Below are 22922 nucleotides of genomic sequence, written 5' to 3'. Positions count from 1 at the left end.
TGAGCTCTCTGTGGAGGCTGTTGCAGCTGAGATGGCTCACCCGAGCGGTGCAAACTTAGTTACCTTCAAGGCTCCAGAGTCAGCTGAGGTCAGCAGCTCAGCCTCTGGGGAGGTTACAATCCCTGGAACAGCCAGGTCTCTACAACCAGAAACAGTCTTTGCATGTGCAGCTTCAGAACCAGACTTGAAGTTCCAGTTAGTGTCCGATGTCCCAGAAACACTCAGGTGCTCACTGAGCAATCTCTTGAGGCCAACACTCAGAAAATCAAACAGTCTTTGAGCCTTTGTGGGAACATTTATCGTCTGTGCTGGAAAGGTGGAAACATCTGGGAGATGCAGCCTTAACACACTGGGCTTCACAAGTCCTTGGAGGCAGCTCACTAAACTCAGGGATGCAGACAAAATCAGCACTTGCAGGAACACAATGTGCCCTCTCACAATGAGCTTGGAAGCATAAACTGAGTTTTCCTCACTGACTGTTTTAGACAGGATTGTGGGAGCAACACAAAAAGCAGCTTCAGCTGGAAACACACAGTTTAGTGTCTTTGCTGCTCGCTTTAAGTCACAATAAACAGGAAACTCATTGTGTCTCATGTCAGAATCCCTCATATACAGGACAGGAAGAGGCGGAGCTTATTTCCTGCAGGGAGAGGTTAGCAGTCTGTGTCTTTCTCATTTCTGACTCCTAAAGAGCTGAAAAACACAGGCTGTTATTGGCTGGCTGACACTGGGATTAATGTCCTTGAAGCCAGCAGTCTTTAATGTCCAGGTTCAGAACGGGCAGGTGAAAAACAGTCCTTTATGTCCTCTGATGTTCAATAAACTGTCCTGATTACTGAGGGAGCAGAGAAAGTGTCTCCATCACTCACCACAGCTGGATGCTCTGAAATCCTGGAATCCAGCTGTGGAGAGAAGCGCCGGCGGCGTGGACGCAGTTTAGTAATCAGGGAACGGGAGACAGGAGGGAAACACAGCTGGGACCAATTACACACACGAGACAGGAAACAGTAACACAGGACTGTCAAAGTAAAACAGGAAATATAACACAGAGTCCAAAGTAAGGAGACGTGGGACACAGTGAAGACACAGAAACAGAAACCAGAACTATAATCACAAAACAAACTCAGAAACATAAAGAGTGAATCAGCTGATTCAGTGTTTGTGACAAAAACATGGATCCTGGTTAATAACTTTTATTTGTTTGTTTCTGTATTATTTTGTGTATCGTTCTTATGAGCTGTTGTTTTGTCAGTGAAATATTATTTCATTGTTTTAAGCTTTTTGTTGACTTTGAAGTGCTTAAGTTGATATTTTTGAACATTTAATTTGTTCGATTATTGTCGAGTCGATAAAACTGTCAAACGCACAGCTGCTTCCAGCATGGCCGGAGGAGAGGTGGCCGAGCAGACGCACAACACACACAGCTCACAGGTTTGCATTTCTAGATATTGCAGATGTTGCAGAAATTGAGAGTAAAGAACTCAGAGATCCAGCGCTGTCTCCTGCCCCTTATTTATACACCACAACACAACGACAGGCGTAACTCACACAAACGGGTAACATGAGGCTCAGATGCTTTGGACGTGTTCACATATACTGGACACAGAATGATGAAGATGGAGCTGCAGGAAGGAGGAAAAGAGGAAAAACACAGAAAAGATTCACAGATGTGGTGAAAAAGGACACGACAGCTTCTGTTTGTTAGTTTGGTTTTTCTTTATTTGGTAAAGATTCAGAAATAAAGAGAAGATCACATGTTTGAATATTATATTAACGTTCTGTAATTACAACAAGTTGTAAAATCTTTCCAGAGTGAGACAGAGACTGTGCAGAGACTGTAGAAGGACAGAGCAGCAGCAGAGCAGTCCAGATACACTGATGATCCTCTGTCAGATCCAGAGGGACACACAGGGCTGATGCTGGACTCTACATTGTGTCTGACAGTGGAGCTGTTCTCAGAGCAGTTCACTCTGCAGCACTGACAGTCATCTGCACTTCATTCCTCTGTCAGTCACTGCTGGATGAAGCTCTCCTCTCCACCTCCCAGTAACATGGCCCAGTCAGAGCGTCTCTACACACAAGCTGCTGCTGCTTCAACCTCTCTGGATCATCAGGACACAGCTGCTCCTCTCTCAGCACACACACCGTCCTGTTTACCATCATCACCAGCTCCACCTGCAGAGAGAAGGAGGAAGAGCAGAGGAGATAAACGAGTGTTTCCAGAGACTCTTCATCAGCTGTCAGTCAGTGATGCAGCACATCCAGTATAAAGAGCAGCAGGGACGTCAGTGCTGGGACTGTACTAGGACTCATTGTTGCTTCACTTTTTCTAATCTTTGGATTTTTATTGAAGTTGCTGAAAATGTTTTTCCCTCCTAGTTTGAGTTTGGACTTTCATTCATTAGAAGAACCTTGGTGTGTCCACTCTGAGCTCTGTAGGAACCCCAACAACAAGCCCAACAATCCAGATGGACGGTTCCAGCTGTTAACTGGAGGAATTCCATCCAAACATCTGCTCTCACTAAATTCTTCCTCACCTACAGACTGTGTTCTTCACTGCTTTAAACTTGGAAATCAATGCAGTCATTGGTCTGCGTGCTGCTTTGTTCAGAGAGCTGATTGGCTGTTGACAGTGTTTGATCAGAGCGTGTCAGCCGTTACTATGGTGACCATAAAGGTGAGAAACAGGAAGTGTTTGTGTCCAATCCTGAAGCCTGTCACCGTTCTCCTCTCACAGCTTCACTGAGAAGCTGCAGCTTTACAGGAAACACTGGATCTTTGTTTCATACTGACTGTGTTTAGTACAACACTGCTGACAGCACCACCCACTCACTCCATCACTCTACTTACAGCAGAGTCTCCAGTCTATAGTCTGGACTCTGCTGAAGATCAGACAGCTGCTTCACATCTGGATCCTTCAGGTTGTAGTTGGAGCTCAGCTCCAGCTCTCTCAGATGGGAGGGGTTGGACTTCAGTGCTGCTGCCAGATAATCACAGCTGATCTTTGACAAACCACAGTCGATCAATCTGTATAAAGAATGAAAGATGTAAGTTTATTAGACAAAGTGCTTGAAATCATTCAGTGTTTCATCATCTGTTCAGAGCTGAAGAAGGTTCAGAATGTAGAAGTTTAGAAAATGGAAACTCCAAACAGCTGAAGCCAACAGGAAGCAGCTTCAAACAGGAAACTGTGCAGAGTTTCAGACTATATGTCCTGATGCAGCCAGTTGGATTTTGGAGATTTGAATCTCTGTTCTGTGACTAAGTCCTTGAATCATTTCTTCCAGTTGGTCCAACAAGACAGACTAAGTATTGGACATGTGTTGTGGCTCCATCAGGGGAGCTTCTAAATGTGATGTGATGGCCCCTCTGGGTCTGTCAGGTCACAGCACTGAAGAGAGCTCAAACTGGGCACACAGTTGTTCCAGTCTGGACCAAAGACTCTATACTGGGACTGAGGGACTGCTTTGACTGCACCCACTGGGACTTTTTAAAGGCTCATGTTCTCACTTAGATCATCGATTTCTACTGACATTTCTTTCTGGGAAAAATGGGGATTACTTTGGAAACAGGAAGTATTTTCCCCAATAAGCAGCCCTGGATTAGTAAATCACTCCAACATGTTCTCAGGCAGAAGAAGCTGTCTTGTTATGAGGGAGAGAAGAAAAAGATTGAGGCACAGAAACCTGTTGAAAGAGAGATAAAGCAGCTAAAATCAGGTGTAAAAGTAAAGCAGAGGATGAGCTGAATAAAGGACACTCAAGGCTGGCTTGGAAAGGAATGAAGTCCATGGTGGGGATGCAGAACAAGGAGCAAAGATGAATGTGATGCTGAATCAGCAGAAGACTTGGACTCATTTGATTCCAGCTTTGATATCATTGATTTCAATGAAGAGCTTTGTGATTGTAGCAAAGGGCTGGTAGCTCTGAGAGTCCCACTGATGAGGTGTTTGTGTGGAAATCTCTTAGTGGGACCAAAGAGAGAAAAAGCCCTGGTCCTGATGCTGTGGGAGGGAAATGATTGAAGTGTGCTGTGAGGAACTGACTGGGAGATTTTCACACATTTTCCAGTCCTCCTTGGAACAACAGGAAGTTCCCAGCATATGGAAACAAAGGTTAAGTGTCCTATGGCACTCAGTGATGATGGTGCTGTGGCCCCACCACCTCCACCTCTTTGTAAAGGAACTAACTGTAATCTGAAGCTTCAAATGGAACTAAGACTTCCTCCACTAGGTGGCAGTGTCTGATGAGAAAGTGTTAGTGGAGCTGGCCTGGAGTCAGAAACAGGAAGATGCAGGATTTGGGCTGAAATGGGCAAAAGTGGTTAGCACTAGTGCCTTAGAGCAAGAAGGTTGTAGGTTGAAGCTTGTTGGTCAGCTGGGCCTTTCTGTGGAGGTTGGATGTTCTCCCACAGTCCAATGAAATGCTGCTTAGGTTCATTGGTGCTTCTACATTGGCTGTAGGTGTGGATGTGAGGGAGTGCTTCTCTGTCGCTCTCTGTTGGCCCTGTGATGGACTGCTCACCTGTGCAGGTGGACCACGCCTCTTGCCCTATGACAGCTAGGGCACAGGCTGCAGCCCTGTGAGCCTAAGCTGAATAAACAGTTAGCAAAAATGATCCATAGATGGCCTGAAATCCCCCAGTTAGCAGTTTGGTAGATAGCTATGACATGCTAATCCCATCCAGCAGCTGTATTCTACCTGTAAGCTGATCCCTGCTGAGCCAAAGCACTTTTTCATATACAAATTACAACCTTTAATAGAAACCTATTGGTCAGCATCTTATTAGCCTGCTGTTAGCTTCATTCCACAGAAAACTGAGAGAAACTAACAGAGTTGATAAAGAATAAAGAGAAATGTGCTGATTTAAAGCCTTTGAAGTGCTTCAGATGATCTCTGTCCACTTCTGTCCACTCATTCATTCATGTAAGCTTTCTAATGCAGCTTTGATCTTCACAGTCTGCTTGATGAAACTCATTCTAACCCTGAATGTCAGAGTGTTCCTCCTTCTCTTTCCCATCATTCATGCTGGCAGTGGAGGAGATTTGGATGTTGGACTGTGTTTTGGATGATGTGTGTATGTTTGTGTTGGACTGCTGTCTGTAAAGCAAACGCACATTTTGCTTTGGATTTCAGTGTCAGACAGACTTTAAGGTGCAATGAAGAGTTTGAGAGTTTCACAGTGAATTTTCCAGTGGAGGATTTTTCTTCTTCTTTGAAGGTTTGAAATGTGAACATTGTTCTGCTGCAGTCAATGGACTAAACCAGAGAAGAAGAAAACAGACTTTACCATGAAGATCCTCAGTGTGGATCAGTATAATAACAGCCTGATGTCTGCAGTTTAGTGTCAGCACAACTTTCACATCATATTCATCTCAGCACAACTAAAACATGCTGACTGACCTCAGAGTTTCAAGTTTACATCCTGGACTCTCCAGGAAACCACACAGATGCTTCACTCCTGGATCCTGCAGCTTGTAGTTGGAGCTCAGCTCCAGCTCTCTCAGATGGGAGGGGTTGGACTTCAGTGCTGCTGCCAGATAATCACAGCTGATCTCTGACAAACCACAGCGCCACAATCTGTATAAAGAATGAAAGATGTAAGTTTATTAGACAAAGTGCTTGAAATCATTCAGTGTTTCATCATCTGTTCAGAGCTGAAGAAGGTTCAGAATGTAGAAGTTTAGAAAATGGAAACTCCAAACAGCTGAAGCCAACAGGAAGCAGCTTCAAACAAACACAACAAGAGAAAAAACTCTGAATGTTTCACATTAAAGTCGTACATTTCTCATAAAAACAGGACAAAGACTTGAAAAAGTCGTGTTTTTCCTTCCAGGAACCACATGGCTTCACTTTTAAAGGTGAAGTGTGACAGAAATGGACATATTTGAAGTCCAACACCTTTTTCCAGTCACATTATTAAAGCAGACAAACTACAAGCTCATTTTCATTCCAACAAGTCATCTTCTGACCTGGACTAACAACACTGGTCTCTATGTGCAGCTGGCTGTGAGACCAGTGCTCAGGGAGCGTCTACAAAGTGCAACACTGAAAGAACATCACACACTCATTTGCTTCCAGCACTTTCACACAAACATCTACTGTCATTATTGTCACCAAACTCTGTGGATCCTTTATTGCAAATTCAAATGGGATCAAATGGTCAGACAAAAGAGGCTTATGAGGAAATATGATGAAATGTTGTGTATTAGCAGCAAGTTATTGAATCTTTTTCCTCAGAAACCAAACAAAATGATTGACAAACATGTTTTTACAAACTCAGTGTTGGACTTGGATCAGCAGGATAAGCTGATGTTTAAAGGCATTTGAGTCTCGCTGTATGAGAGTCCAGTTCTTACTCAATATTTATGGATGATGTTCTTTCAGTGTTGCACTTTGTAGACGCTCCCTGAGCCTCACAGCCAGCTGCACATGGACCAGCTGACATTACCCAGCATTAGAGGCGGCTGTAAAAAATTCATGTTCCCATTTAAATGGTTTTAATTTGAATAAAACGATGTTGATTCATTCAATCCTGAATCGATGTTTAATATAAATGTATTTTGCCAGAATCTCAGGTTAAAGCTCACAAACTATTTCAACAAGCAGCAAACAGCTAAAACAGTAAATGAGAGCAGCTAAACACACAAAGATGGAAACACAGAGCGTGGATCGTTCACTCGACGGCACGTACACGGACACGCCGTCGGGGCTGAAAGTGGACAGCTCACAGATCCTGAAGCTGCAGGTTTCATCTGTCTCCAACCAAAACTGAGTGAAGCAGCAGCAAAAGAAGATCCAAACTCTGCTTCACGTTTGATCAATATGCTCATGAATTCTCTCTGACTTTGGCTGTTCCTGCCTGCACAGCTCTCTCTCTCTCAGTGTACTCCAAGAACAGCTTCAAACATCTGTTTCTGCATCATTCACTGTTTATTAGCCACCAGTCTGCTGTTGTGTTCAGTGCTGTCGGCCTCTGACAGTAAAGCCTCATTTCTGCTGTTCCATGGAAACTTTTTAAAATGATGACAGATTACAAACTCTCAGCTGTGTCTGTAATCAAACCTCTGTAACTTTGCTTCACTTCAGCAGCATCAGCTCATGTTCACATGTTGCTTCATGGTTTGCTTCAGTTTTTGATCGACTGCAGAATATTTTGAAGGTTATCTGCTATAAAAAGCCAGAAGAGGAAAATCTGCTTCATGTGTTTCTGTTTGATCCTCAGTGACTTTGACACAAAGGCCTCTGCTGTGATGATCACACCTCTGATCAAGTCTCACAGTGTCACAACTGATAAATGATCAGAGTTAGAATATTTCTGACTGTCTGCTGTGTGCCGTGACCTTTGACCTGCTAAAGACAGTCAGCTGTGGATTATTCATTGTTGTGTCTGATACTTAGAACTGTGAGGAAGAAGCTACACAGTTAATCAGGGTCCCCTCTCTCTGAATCAGGAAAGGTGGGCAGGCCGCGTGTGGGCCGCGGGCCATACGTTGAGTATCACTGTTTGAAATGTGAACATTGTTCTGCTGCAGTCAATGGACTAAACCAGAGAAGAAGAAAACAGACTTTACCATGAAGATCCTCAGTGTGGATCAGTATAATATCAGCCTGATGTCTGCAGTTTAGTGTCAGCACAACTTTCACATCATATTCATCTCAGCACAACTAAAACATGCTGACTGACCCCAGAGTTTCAAGTTTACATCCTGGACTCTCCAGGAAACCACACAGATGCTTCACTCCTGGATCCTGCAGGTTGTTGTTGGTCAACAACAAGGAGTCATTACTCAGGTCCAGCTCTCTCAGATGGGAGGGGTTGGACTTCAGTGCTGCGGCCAGATAATCACAGCTGATCTCTGACAAATCACAGCTCTTCAATCTGTATAAAGAATGAAAGATGTAAGTTTATTAGACAAAGTGCTTGAAATCATTCAGTGTTTCATCATCTGTTCAGAGCTGAAGAAGGTTCAGAATGTAGAAGTTTAGAAAATGGAAACTCCAAACAGCTGAAGCCAACAGGAAGCAGCTTCAAACAAACACAACAAGAGAAAAAACTCTGAATGTTTCACATTAAAGTCGTACATTTATCATAAAAACAGGACGAAGACTTGAAAAAGTCGTGTTTTTCCTTCCAGGAACCACATGGCTTCACTTTTAAAGGTGAAGTGTGACAGAAATGGACATATTGAAATCAATGATATCAAAGCTGGAATCAAATGAGTCCAAGTCTTCTGCTGATTCAGCATCACATTCATCTTTGCTCCTTGTTCTGCATCCCCACCATAAATATAAAGAGGCAAAACTCACATTTTCCAAAATCCTCTTTAAGCTTCGACAATAAAGGAAGATAGTTTTATACAAGTCTTTGTGGTTTTCTTGTCACCCAGATGCCCGAGTACTTAAACTTGTTATAGCTGGGTTTAAAAGGGGCTAGAATACACAAAACTCCCCAGTTGTCGTACAGATAGACTTTGCCTCGCTCTTCCCAAAATTCACTTTATATCCAGAAATTGTCCCAAATTCCTTAAGTATGCATTAAGGTGACCTTGAGGCTCTTAAAGGCGCATATAAATAAAACGTATTATTATTATTATTATTGTAAGTCTATCCAAAAGTTTGCGGAGGCTGTTCGATGTGTTGGAAATAAATAAAATCATGTCGTCGGCATAAAGAGAGACTTCATGTTCGATACCCCCTCGATGTTTTCCCTCAACACCAACACATTGTCTCAGAGCAACAGCTAGCGGTTCAATGGCAAAAAGGAGACAGAGGGCATCCCTGTCCTGGGGGGCAGATTATTGTTAGTCTGGACGGCTGTTAGAGGGGAGCAATACAATACTTTTATCCAAGATACAAAATTAAAGACACATTTTTTAAGCGTATAAAAAAAAAAATCCCATCTCACTTGATCCAACGCCTTTTCTGCGTCAAGCCAAATGACAGTTTCCAATGTATCACCTTTAACATGGGTATAAATGATATTTAATAGAGCTCTAATGTTCAAAAAAGAGTGCCTAATAAAGCCCGTCTGGTGAAATAATGGAGGACAAATACTTGTGTAAGCGACGGGCCAACACTTGAGCCAGGATCTTGGTGTCTGTGTTGAACAAAGATATTAAACGACATGAACGACAATCTAAATGGTCTTTTTCCTGTTTTACAATTAAACACATCACTGCTTGATGCATTGTTGGAGGCAACGACTGTGAGAGGAAGGATTCTTCAAAAGTTGATTTTAACAGTGAATTCAGTCGGTCAGAAAACTTTATGAAAAAATCAGATGGATACCCGTCGGGGCAGCAGATTTTCCAGACTGCATGCTCCGTACGACCGTTTCAATTTCAACATTAGAGACAGGTTCCTCCAGACTAGCGATCGCATCTTCTCCCAAGGAGGGAATATCAAACACCTTATTGAAATCATTGTAGATCTCAAGGATAGTTGGTTAGCTGTTCTTAGTCGTAGCTGGTGAGCTGATAACTCGCCTGTTTTTTCTCCATGTTCATAAGCGTAGCTGCAACTTTGACTCAGCCTGTTTTGTAGATATGAGATTGTATTCAGTTTGTCATTGTAACCGCTGTGTATATAATACAGGCTCAGGAGAGTGGCTGCACACAGCATGTAGTTTAGTGTCACGGTCACAGTGGCTGACCGTATGGAGAGTGTGTGGAGGACTCAGGCGCAGACACTGGCGCAGACATGGAACTGAGTTTTGAACGAAAAGCGAGCCTTTATTTCGGCTGAAGACATCAAACAAGGCAGAATCACAGTGAAGAGAGCTAAACTGGGGAACTAATACTATAATAAATCATGAAGACACAGAAAGCTATGGCTAAGAATACAAAAGACTGCGCATGAAAATATGGAGGGTGGGAACACAGATGACGCGACACAGAGACTAAATACACATGAGGGATGATCAAGTTCCAAACATTAAAACTGTCAAAGCTGCAGGGGGGATTGGCTGTTCCAAACCTGAAATATTATTTCTGGGCAGCTCAGATGAGACCCCTGACTGTATGGGTGCGAGATTTGTCTGAAACTCAGTGGCTAAACATTGAGAAGACAATGTGCGAAAGATCATTGGAATCCCTGCTTTGTTCTAACATTTCAATTAAAAATGTGCATATGGGGGAACGGACGAGGGTCACACTAAAGATTTGGCGTAGAATCAAACAATCATTTGGTCTTCCAAAAGAAATTTCAATTCTATCAAGTCTCTACTCCCTGCAGGGTTTTTCTCCTATTGTGGAAGACTCTGGCTTCAGAGCATGGTCATCAACTTTGTCATGTTGTGAGGAATGGGCACCTGAGCTCATTTGAACAGTTGAGGTCAGTTTCGGCTTCCTTCTTCTGACTTTTTTAGATTTCTGCAGCTAAGAAGCTTTTTGACAAAACATAAAGAATGGAGGCAAGTTTTGGAGCCCTCACCCATTGAGGAAATATTTCTAAAAACATTTCAAAGTAATTCCTCCCCAAAATGAATCAGTCATTTTTATAACGCATTTATGAGTTTCAATACAAATGCAACTTTGGATATTAAGGCAAGGTGGGAAGCTGAGACTGGCACTCAAATCTCAGAGGACACCTGGGAAGAGGTGTTCGGTGAAGCCCATCTGGTGACTAATTCTGGGCTGTGGAGAGAATTTAAATGGAAGGTGGTCATGAGATATTTTAGAACCCCAGAGATAATTGCCAAAATGAAGCCTACAAATCCTGACACCTGCTGGCGAAATTGTGGTACTTCTTTAGGAACCCACTCACATATATTCTGGTCATGCCCAAAAATCTGCTCACTTTGGAATGACATATTTAAAGTTCTCAGTACAGTTTTCCAACAACCATTAACAAAAGACCAACAGTTAGTCATTTTAGGAGTCTTACCAAAGGGTTTTGCGGGAAACAATAAAACGTATCTCTTAAGAATCTTACAGCAGCACTAAAGTGTATCACTATTAAATGGCTGAATCTTGACCCACCTTCATATAATATGTGGATTGATAAAGCAAGAGAAATTTACCAGATGGAGGAAACAACATCTGCTCTGCGGATTCAGAGAGAATTGTTTACTGAGCGTTGGCGACCCATACATGCTTTACTGTTTCAATAATTTAGCATAGGTCTGTTTCGTTTTGTCCATTTACGGCTAAGTTTGTCACAAGTTATTTAATATTACATAAAGTTTTTGTTTTGTTTTCTTTTTGTTTTTGTTGTTGTCTGTTTGTTTGTTTGCTTGCTTGGGTTTTGTTTTGCTTCCCAGTTTTGTTTTGTGCTTCCTAATTGCAGTTCTTATTTTAATCTACATTTCTGCATTGCAGTTCCTGTAACTGTCCTACTTGTGAACACTGACAAGTACAAGTTGTAATGTTGTAAATTATAATAAAAATTGAGTTAAAAAAAAAGAACATTAAAGTCGTACATGTCTCATAAAAACAGGACAAAGACTTGAAAAAGTCGTGTTTTTCCTTCCAAACCACAGCTCTTCAATCTGTATAAAGAATGAAAGATGTAAGTTTATTAGACAAAGTGCTTGAAATCATTCAGTGTTTCATCATCTGTTCAGAGCTGAAGAAGGTTCAGAATGTAGAAGTTTAGAAAATGGAAACTCCAAACAGCTGAAGCCAACAGGAAGCAGCTTCAAACAAACACAACAAGAGAAAAAACTCTGAATGTTTCACATTAAAGTCGTACATTTCTCATAAAAACAGGACAAAGACTTGAAAAAGTCGTGTTTTTCCTTCCAGGAACCACATGGCTTCACTTTTAAAGGTGAAGTGTGACAGAAATGGACATATTTGAAGTCCAACACCTTTTTCCAGTCACATTATTAAAGCAGACAAACTACAAGCTCATTTTCATTCCAACAAGTCATCTTCTGACCTGGACTAACAACACTGGTCTCTATGTGCAGCTGGCTGTGAGACCAGTGCTCAGGGAGCGTCTACAAAGTGCAACACTGAAAGAACATCACACACTCATTTGCTTCCAGCACTTTCACACAAACATCTACTGTCATTATTGTCACCAAACTCTGTGGATCCTTTATTGCAAATTCAAATGGGATCAAATGGTCAGACAAAAGAGGGTTATGAGGAAATATGATGAAATGTTGTGTATTAGCAGCAAGTTATTGAATCTTTTTCCTCAGAAACCAAACAAAATGATTGACAAACATGTTTTTACAAACTCAGTGTTGGACTTGGATCAGCAGGATAAGCTGATGTTTAAAGGCATTTGAGTCTCGCTGTATGAGAGTCCAGTTCTTACTCAATATTTATGGATGATGTTCTTTCAGTGTTGCACTTTGTAGACGCTCCCTGAGCCTCACAGCCAGCTGCACATGGACCAGCTGACATTACCCAGCATTAGAGGCGGCTGTAAAAAATTCATGTTCCCATTTAAATGGTTTTAATTTGAATAAAACGATGTTGATTCATTCAATCCTGAATCGATGTTTAATATAAATGTATTTTGCCAGAATCTCAGGTTAAAGCTCACAAACTATTTCAACAAGCAGCAAACAGCTAAAACAGTAAATGAGAGCAGCTAAACACACAAAGATGGAAACACAGAGCGTGGATCGTTCACTCGACGGCACGTACACGGACACGCCGTCGGGGCTGAAAGTGGACAGCTCACAGATCCTGAAGCTGCAGGTTTCATCTGTCTCCAACCAAAACTGAGTGAAGCAGCAGCAAAAGAAGATCCAAACTCTGCTTCACGTTTGATCAATATGCTCATGAATTCTCTCTGACTTTGGCTGTTCCTGCCTGCACAGCTCTCTCTCTCTCAGTGTACTCCAAGAACAGCTTCAAACATCTGTTTCTGCATCATTCACTGTTTATTAGCCACCAGTCTGCTGTTGTGTTCAGTGCTGTCGGCCTCTGACAGTAAAGCCTCATTTCTGCTGTTCCATGGAAACTTTTTAAAATGATGACAGATTACAAACTCTCAGCTGTGTCTGTAATCAAACCTCTGTAACTTTGCTTCACTTCAGCAGCATCAGCTCATGTTCACATGTTGCTTCATGGTTTGCTTCAGTTTTTGATCGACTGCAGAATATTTTGAAGGTTATCTGCTATAAAAAGCCAGAAGAGGAAAATCTGCTTCATGTGTTTCTGTTTGATCCTCAGTGACTTTGACACAAAGGCCTCTGCTGTGATGATCACACCTCTGATCAAGTCTCACAGTGTCACAACTGATAAATGATCAGAGTTAGAATATTTCTGACTGTCTGCTGTGTGCCGTGACCTTTGACCTGCTAAAGACAGTCAGCTGTGGATTATTCATTGTTGTGTCTGATACTTAGAACTGTGAGGAAGAAGCTACACAGTTAATCAGGGTCCCCTCTCTCTGAATCAGGAAAGGTGGGCAGGCCGCGTGTGGGCCGCGGGCCATACGTTGAGTATCACTGTTTGAAATGTGAACATTGTTCTGCTGCAGTCAATGGACTAAACCAGAGAAGAAGAAAACAGACTTTACCATGAAGATCCTCAGTGTGGATCAGTATAATATCAGCCTGATGTCTGCAGTTTAGTGTCAGCACAACTTTCACATCATATTCATCTCAGCACAACTAAAACATGCTGACTGACCCCAGAGTTTCAAGTTTACATCCTGGACTCTCCAGGAAACCACACAGATGCTTCACTCCTGGATCCTGCAGGTTGTTGTTGGTCAACAACAAGGAGTCATTACTCAGGTCCAGCTCTCTCAGATGGGAGGGGTTGGACTTCAGTGCTGCGGCCAGATAATCACAGCTGATCTCTGACAAATCACAGCTCTTCAATCTGTATAAAGAATGAAAGATGTAAGTTTATTAGACAAAGTGCTTGAAATCATTCAGTGTTTCATCATCTGTTCAGAGCTGAAGAAGGTTCAGAATGTAGAAGTTTAGAAAATGGAAACTCCAAACAGCTGAAGCCAACAGGAAGCAGCTTCAAACAAACACAACAAGAGAAAAAACTCTGAATGTTTCACATTAAAGTCGTACATTTATCATAAAAACAGGACGAAGACTTGAAAAAGTCGTGTTTTTCCTTCCAGGAACCACATGGCTTCACTTTTAAAGGTGAAGTGTGACAGAAATGGACATATTGAAATCAATGATATCAAAGCTGGAATCAAATGAGTCCAAGTCTTCTGCTGATTCAGCATCACATTCATCTTTGCTCCTTGTTCTGCATCCCCACCATAAATATAAAGAGGCAAAACTCACATTTTCCAAAATCCTCTTTAAGCTTCGACAATAAAGGAAGATAGTTTTATACAAGTCTTTGTGGTTTTCTTGTCACCCAGATGCCCGAGTACTTAAACTTGTTATAGCTGGGTTTAAAAGGGGCTAGAATACACAAAACTCCCCAGTTGTCGTACAGATAGACTTTGCCTCGCTCTTCCCAAAATTCACTTTATATCCAGAAATTGTCCCAAATTCCTTAAGTATGCATTAAGGTGACCTTGAGGCTCTTAAAGGCGCATATAAATAAAACGTATTATTATTATTATTATTGTAAGTCTATCCAAAAGTTTGCGGAGGCTGTTCGATGTGTTGGAAATAAATAAAATCATGTCGTCGGCATAAAGAGAGACTTCATGTTCGATACCCCCTCGATGTTTTCCCTCAACACCAACACATTGTCTCAGAGCAACAGCTAGCGGTTCAATGGCAAAAAGGAGACAGAGGGCATCCCTGTCCTGGGGGGCAGATTATTGTTAGTCTGGACGGCTGTTAGAGGGGAGCAATACAATACTTTTATCCAAGATACAAAATTAAAGACACATTTTTTAAGCGTATAAAAAAAAAAATCCCATCTCACTTGATCCAACGCCTTTTCTGCGTCAAGCCAAATGACAGTTTCCAATGTATCACCTTTAACATGGGTATAAATGATATTTAATAGAGCTCTAATGTTCAAAAAAGAGTGCCTAATAAAGCCCGTCTGGTGAAATAATGGAGGACAAATACTTGTGTAAGCGACGGGCCAACACTTGAGCCAGGATCTTGGTGTCTGTGTTGAACAAAGATATTAAACGACATGAACGACAATCTAAATGGTCTTTTTCCTGTTTTACAATTAAACACATCACTGCTTGATGCATTGTTGGAGGCAACGACTGTGAGAGGAAGGATTCTTCAAAAGTTGATTTTAACAGTGAATTCAGTCGGTCAGAAAACTTTATGAAAAAATCAGATGGATACCCGTCGGGGCAGCAGATTTTCCAGACTGCATGCTCCGTACGACCGTTTCAATTTCAACATTAGAGACAGGTTCCTCCAGACTAGCGATCGCATCTTCTCCCAAGGAGGGAATATCAAACACCTTATTGAAATCATTGTAGATCTCAAGGATAGTTGGTTAGCTGTTCTTAGTCGTAGCTGGTGAGCTGATAACTCGCCTGTTTTTTCTCCATGTTCATAAGCGTAGCTGCAACTTTGACTCAGCCTGTTTTGTAGATATGAGATTGTATTCAGTTTGTCATTGTAACCGCTGTGTATATAATACAGGCTCAGGAGAGTGGCTGCACACAGCATGTAGTTTAGTGTCACGGTCACAGTGGCTGACCGTATGGAGAGTGTGTGGAGGACTCAGGCGCAGACACTGGCGCAGACATGGAACTGAGTTTTGAACGAAAAGCGAGCCTTTATTTCGGCTGAAGACATCAAACAAGGCAGAATCACAGTGAAGAGAGCTAAACTGGGGAACTAATACTATAATAAATCATGAAGACACAGAAAGCTATGGCTAAGAATACAAAAGACTGCGCATGAAAATATGGAGGGTGGGAACACAGATGACGCGACACAGAGACTAAATACACATGAGGGATGATCAAGTTCCAAACATTAAAACTGTCAAAGCTGCAGGGGGGATTGGCTGTTCCAAACCTGAAATATTATTTCTGGGCAGCTCAGATGAGACCCCTGACTGTATGGGTGCGAGATTTGTCTGAAACTCAGTGGCTAAACATTGAGAAGACAATGTGCGAAAGATCATTGGAATCCCTGCTTTGTTCTAACATTTCAATTAAAAATGTGCATATGGGGGAACGGACGAGGGTCACACTAAAGATTTGGCGTAGAATCAAACAATCATTTGGTCTTCCAAAAGAAATTTCAATTCTATCAAGTCTCTACTCCCTGCAGGGTTTTTCTCCTATTGTGGAAGACTCTGGCTTCAGAGCATGGTCATCAACTTTGTCATGTTGTGAGGAATGGGCACCTGAGCTCATTTGAACAGTTGAGGTCAGTTTCGGCTTCCTTCTTCTGACTTTTTTAGATTTCTGCAGCTAAGAAGCTTTTTGACAAAACATAAAGAATGGAGGCAAGTTTTGGAGCCCTCACCCATTGAGGAAATATTTCTAAAAACATTTCAAAGTAATTCCTCCCCAAAATGAATCAGTCATTTTTATAACGCATTTATGAGTTTCAATACAAATGCAACTTTGGATATTAAGGCAAGGTGGGAAGCTGAGACTGGCACTCAAATCTCAGAGGACACCTGGGAAGAGGTGTTCGGTGAAGCCCATCTGGTGACTAATTCTGGGCTGTGGAGAGAATTTAAATGGAAGGTGGTCATGAGATATTTTAGAACCCCAGAGATAATTGCCAAAATGAAGCCTACAAATCCTGACACCTGCTGGCGAAATTGTGGTACTTCTTTAGGAACCCACTCACATATATTCTGGTCATGCCCAAAAATCTGCTCACTTTGGAATGACATATTTAAAGTTCTCAGTACAGTTTTCCAACAACCATTAACAAAAGACCAACAGTTAGTCATTTTAGGAGTCTTACCAAAGGGTTTTGCGGGAAACAATAAAACGTATCTCTTAAGAATCTTACAGCAGCACTAAAGTGTATCACTATTAAATGGCTGAATCTTGACCCACCTTCATATAATATGTGGATTGATAAAGCAAGAGAAATTTACCAGATGGAGGAAACAACATCTGCTCTGCGGATTCAGAGAGAATTGTTTACTGAGCGTTGGCGACCCATACATGCTTTACTGTTTCAATAATTTAGCATAGGTCTGTTTCGTTTTGTCCATTTACGGCTAAGTTTGTCACAAGTTATTTAATATTACATAAAGTTTTTGTTTTGTTTTCTTTTTGTTTTTGTTGTTGTCTGTTTGTTTGTTTGCTTGCTTGGGTTTTGTTTTGCTTCCCAGTTTTGTTTTGTGCTTCCTAATTGCAGTTCTTATTTTAATCTACATTTCTGCATTGCAGTTCCTGTAACTGTCCTACTTGTGAACACTGACAAGTACAAGTTGTAATGTTGTAAATTATAATAAAAATTGAGTTAAAAAAAAAGAACATTAAAGTCGTACATGTCTCATAAAAACAGGACAAAGACTTGAAAAAGTCGTGTTTTTCCTTCCAAACCACAGCTCTTCAATCTGTATAAAGAATGAAAGATGTAAGTTTATTAGACAAAGTGCTTGAAATCATTCAGTGTTTCATCATCTGTTCAGAGCTGAAGAAGGTTCAGAATGTAGAAGTTTAGAAAATGGAAACTCCAAACAGCTGAAGCCAACAGGAAGCAGCTTCAAACAAACACAACAAGAGAAAAAACTCTGAATGTTTCACATTAAAGTCGTACATTTCTCATAAAAACAGGACAAAGACTTGAAAAAGTCGTGTTTTTCCTTCCAGGAACCACATGGCTTCACTTTTAAAGGTGAAGTGTGACAGAAATGGACATATTTGAAGTCCAACACCTTTTTCCAGTCACATTATTAAAGCAGACAAACTACAAGCTCATTTTCATTCCAACAAGTCATCTTCTGACCTGGACTAACAACACTGGTCTCTATGTGCAGCTGGCTGTGAGACCAGTGCTCAGGGAGCGTCTACAAAGTGCAACACTGAAAGAACATCACACACTCATTTGCTTCCAGCACTTTCACACAAACATCTACTGTCATTATTGTCACCAAACTCTGTGGATCCTTTATTGCAAATTCAAATGGGATCAAATGGTCAGACAAAAGAGGCTTATGAGGAAATATGATGAAATGTTGTGTATTAGCAGCAAGTTATTGAATCTTTTTCCTCAGAAACCAAACAAAATGATTGACAAACATGTTTTTACAAACTCAGTGTTGGACTTGGATCAGCAGGATAAGCTGATGTTTAAAGGCATTTGAGTCTCGCTGTATGAGAGTCCAGTTCTTACTCAATATTTATGGATGATGTTCTTTCAGTGTTGCACTTTGTAGACGCTCCCTGAGCCTCACAGCCAGCTGCACATGGACCAGCTGACATTACCCAGCATTAGAGGCGGCTGTAAAAAATTCATGTTCCCATTTAAATGGTTTTAATTTGAATAAAACGATGTTGATTCATTCAATCCTGAATCGATGTTTAATATAAATGTATTTTGCCAGAATCTCAGGTTAAAGCTCACAAACTATTTCAACAAGCAGCAAACAGCTAAAACAGTAAATGAGAGCAGCTAAACACACAAAGATGGAAACACAGAGCGTGGATCGTTCACTCGACGGCACGTACACGGACACGCCGTCGGGGCTGAAAGTGGACAGCTCACAGATCCTGAAGCTGCAGGTTTCATCTGTCTCCAACCAAAACTGAGTGAAGCAGCAGCAAAAGAAGATCCAAACTCTGCTTCACGTTTGATCAATATGCTCATGAATTCTCTCTGACTTTGGCTGTTCCTGCCTGCACAGCTCTCTCTCTCTCAGTGTACTCCAAGAACAGCTTCAAACATCTGTTTCTGCATCATTCACTGTTTATTAGCCACCAGTCTGCTGTTGTGTTCAGTGCTGTCGGCCTCTGACAGTAAAGCCTCATTTCTGCTGTTCCATGGAAACTTTTTAAAATGATGACAGATTACAAACTCTCAGCTGTGTCTGTAATCAAACCTCTGTAACTTTGCTTCACTTCAGCAGCATCAGCTCATGTTCACATGTTGCTTCATGGTTTGCTTCAGTTTTTGATCGACTGCAGAATATTTTGAAGGTTATCTGCTATAAAAAGCCAGAAGAGGAAAATCTGCTTCATGTGTTTCTGTTTGATCCTCAGTGACTTTGACACAAAGGCCTCTGCTGTGATGATCACACCTCTGATCAAGTCTCACAGTGTCACAACTGATAAATGATCAGAGTTAGAATATTTCTGACTGTCTGCTGTGTGCCGTGACCTTTGACCTGCTAAAGACAGTCAGCTGTGGATTATTCATTGTTGTGTCTGATACTTAGAACTGTGAGGAAGAAGCTACACAGTTAATCAGGGTCCCCTCTCTCTGAATCAGGAAAGGTGGGCAGGCCGCGTGTGGGCCGCGGGCCATACGTTGAGTATCACTGTTTGAAATGTGAACATTGTTCTGCTGCAGTCAATGGACTAAACCAGAGAAGAAGAAAACAGACTTTACCATGAAGATCCTCAGTGTGGATCAGTATAATATCAGCCTGATGTCTGCAGTTTAGTGTCAGCACAACTTTCACATCATATTCATCTCAGCACAACTAAAACATGCTGACTGACCCCAGAGTTTCAAGTTTACATCCTGGACTCTCCAGGAAACCACACAGATGCTTCACTCCTGGATCCTGCAGGTTGTTGTTGGTCAACAACAAGGAGTCATTACTCAGGTCCAGCTCTCTCAGATGGGAGGGGTTGGACTTCAGTGCTGCGGCCAGATAATCACAGCTGATCTCTGACAAATCACAGCTCTTCAATCTGTATAAAGAATGAAAGATGTAAGTTTATTAGACAAAGTGCTTGAAATCATTCAGTGTTTCATCATCTGTTCAGAGCTGAAGAAGGTTCAGAATGTAGAAGTTTAGAAAATGGAAACTCCAAACAGCTGAAGCCAACAGGAAGCAGCTTCAAACAAACACAACAAGAGAAAAAACTCTGAATGTTTCACATTAAAGTCGTACATTTATCATAAAAACAGGACGAAGACTTGAAAAAGTCGTGTTTTTCCTTCCAGGAACCACATGGCTTCACTTTTAAAGGTGAAGTGTGACAGAAATGGACATATTGAAATCAATGATATCAAAGCTGGAATCAAATGAGTCCAAGTCTTCTGCTGATTCAGCATCACATTCATCTTTGCTCCTTGTTCTGCATCCCCACCATAAATATAAAGAGGCAAAACTCACATTTTCCAAAATCCTCTTTAAGCTTCGACAATAAAGGAAGATAGTTTTATACAAGTCTTTGTGGTTTTCTTGTCACCCAGATGCCCGAGTACTTAAACTTGTTATAGCTGGGTTTAAAAGGGGCTAGAATACACAAAACTCCCCAGTTGTCGTACAGATAGACTTTGCCTCGCTCTTCCCAAAATTCACTTTATATCCAGAAATTGTCCCAAATTCCTTAAGTATGCATTAAGGTGACCTTGAGGCTCTTAAAGGCGCATATAAATAAAACGTATTATTATTATTATTATTGTAAGTCTATCCAAAAGTTTGCGGAGGCTGTTCGATGTGTTGGAAATAAATAAAATCATGTCGTCGGCATAAAGAGAGACTTCATGTTCGATACCCCCTCGATGTTTTCCCTCAACACCAACACATTGTCTCAGAGCAACAGCTAGCGGTTCAATGGCAAAAAGGAGACAGAGGGCATCCCTGTCCTGGGGGGCAGATTATTGTTAGTCTGGACGGCTGTTAGAGGGGAGCAATACAATACTTTTATCCAAGATACAAAATTAAAGACACATTTTTTAAGCGTATAAAAAAAAAAATCCCATCTCACTTGATCCAACGCCTTTTCTGCGTCAAGCCAAATGACAGTTTCCAATGTATCACCTTTAACATGGGTATAAATGATATTTAATAGAGCTCTAATGTTCAAAAAAGAGTGCCTAATAAAGCCCGTCTGGTGAAATAATGGAGGACAAATACTTGTGTAAGCGACGGGCCAACACTTGAGCCAGGATCTTGGTGTCTGTGTTGAACAAAGATATTAAACGACATGAACGACAATCTAAATGGTCTTTTTCCTGTTTTACAATTAAACACATCACTGCTTGATGCATTGTTGGAGGCAACGACTGTGAGAGGAAGGATTCTTCAAAAGTTGATTTTAACAGTGAATTCAGTCGGTCAGAAAACTTTATGAAAAAATCAGATGGATACCCGTCGGGGCAGCAGATTTTCCAGACTGCATGCTCCGTACGACCGTTTCAATTTCAACATTAGAGACAGGTTCCTCCAGACTAGCGATCGCATCTTCTCCCAAGGAGGGAATATCAAACACCTTATTGAAATCATTGTAGATCTCAAGGATAGTTGGTTAGCTGTTCTTAGTCGTAGCTGGTGAGCTGATAACTCGCCTGTTTTTTCTCCATGTTCATAAGCGTAGCTGCAACTTTGACTCAGCCTGTTTTGTAGATATGAGATTGTATTCAGTTTGTCATTGTAACCGCTGTGTATATAATACAGGCTCAGGAGAGTGGCTGCACACAGCATGTAGTTTAGTGTCACGGTCACAGTGGCTGACCGTATGGAGAGTGTGTGGAGGACTCAGGCGCAGACACTGGCGCAGACATGGAACTGAGTTTTGAACGAAAAGCGAGCCTTTATTTCGGCTGAAGACATCAAACAAGGCAGAATCACAGTGAAGAGAGCTAAACTGGGGAACTAATACTATAATAAATCATGAAGACACAGAAAGCTATGGCTAAGAATACAAAAGACTGCGCATGAAAATATGGAGGGTGGGAACACAGATGACGCGACACAGAGACTAAATACACATGAGGGATGATCAAGTTCCAAACATTAAAACTGTCAAAGCTGCAGGGGGGATTGGCTGTTCCAAACCTGAAATATTATTTCTGGGCAGCTCAGATGAGACCCCTGACTGTATGGGTGCGAGATTTGTCTGAAACTCAGTGGCTAAACATTGAGAAGACAATGTGCGAAAGATCATTGGAATCCCTGCTTTGTTCTAACATTTCAATTAAAAATGTGCATATGGGGGAACGGACGAGGGTCACACTAAAGATTTGGCGTAGAATCAAACAATCATTTGGTCTTCCAAAAGAAATTTCAATTCTATCAAGTCTCTACTCCCTGCAGGGTTTTTCTCCTATTGTGGAAGACTCTGGCTTCAGAGCATGGTCATCAACTTTGTCATGTTGTGAGGAATGGGCACCTGAGCTCATTTGAACAGTTGAGGTCAGTTTCGGCTTCCTTCTTCTGACTTTTTTAGATTTCTGCAGCTAAGAAGCTTTTTGACAAAACATAAAGAATGGAGGCAAGTTTTGGAGCCCTCACCCATTGAGGAAATATTTCTAAAAACATTTCAAAGTAATTCCTCCCCAAAATGAATCAGTCATTTTTATAACGCATTTATGAGTTTCAATACAAATGCAACTTTGGATATTAAGGCAAGGTGGGAAGCTGAGACTGGCACTCAAATCTCAGAGGACACCTGGGAAGAGGTGTTCGGTGAAGCCCATCTGGTGACTAATTCTGGGCTGTGGAGAGAATTTAAATGGAAGGTGGTCATGAGATATTTTAGAACCCCAGAGATAATTGCCAAAATGAAGCCTACAAATCCTGACACCTGCTGGCGAAATTGTGGTACTTCTTTAGGAACCCACTCACATATATTCTGGTCATGCCCAAAAATCTGCTCACTTTGGAATGACATATTTAAAGTTCTCAGTACAGTTTTCCAACAACCATTAACAAAAGACCAACAGTTAGTCATTTTAGGAGTCTTACCAAAGGGTTTTGCGGGAAACAATAAAACGTATCTCTTAAGAATCTTACAGCAGCACTAAAGTGTATCACTATTAAATGGCTGAATCTTGACCCACCTTCATATAATATGTGGATTGATAAAGCAAGAGAAATTTACCAGATGGAGGAAACAACATCTGCTCTGCGGATTCAGAGAGAATTGTTTACTGAGCGTTGGCGACCCATACATGCTTTA

General features: G+C 41.4%; 1 protein-coding gene across 1 annotated transcript in view; it reads right to left on the bottom strand.

Annotated features, from left to right (window-relative positions):
• The window catches only part of LOC146548208 (NACHT, LRR and PYD domains-containing protein 12-like), a 586500-nt gene that overhangs the window by 547794 nt on the left and 15784 nt on the right, over positions 1–22922 (bottom strand). The window contains exons 8-11 of the mRNA XM_085266164.1: positions 19509–19703; positions 13598–13792; positions 7687–7881; positions 5403–5579 (exon numbers count right to left, since the gene is read on the bottom strand). Of these exons, the coding sequence (XP_085122290.1) occupies positions 5403–5579; positions 7687–7881; positions 13598–13792; positions 19509–19703 (762 nt within the window). The remainder of the gene's footprint in view (positions 1–5402; positions 5580–7686; positions 7882–13597; positions 13793–19508; positions 19704–22922) is intronic.

The sequence above is a fragment of the Mchenga conophoros genome, linkage group LG23 (genome assembly GCF_057382185.1).
Source record: "Mchenga conophoros isolate Kocher_MC1m ecotype Shallow Benthic linkage group LG23, M_conophoros_male_GT1.1, whole genome shotgun sequence".
Classification (NCBI taxonomy): domain Eukaryota; kingdom Metazoa; phylum Chordata; class Actinopteri; order Cichliformes; family Cichlidae; genus Mchenga; species Mchenga conophoros.
This window is presented reverse-complemented; position numbering and strand designations above follow the sequence as displayed.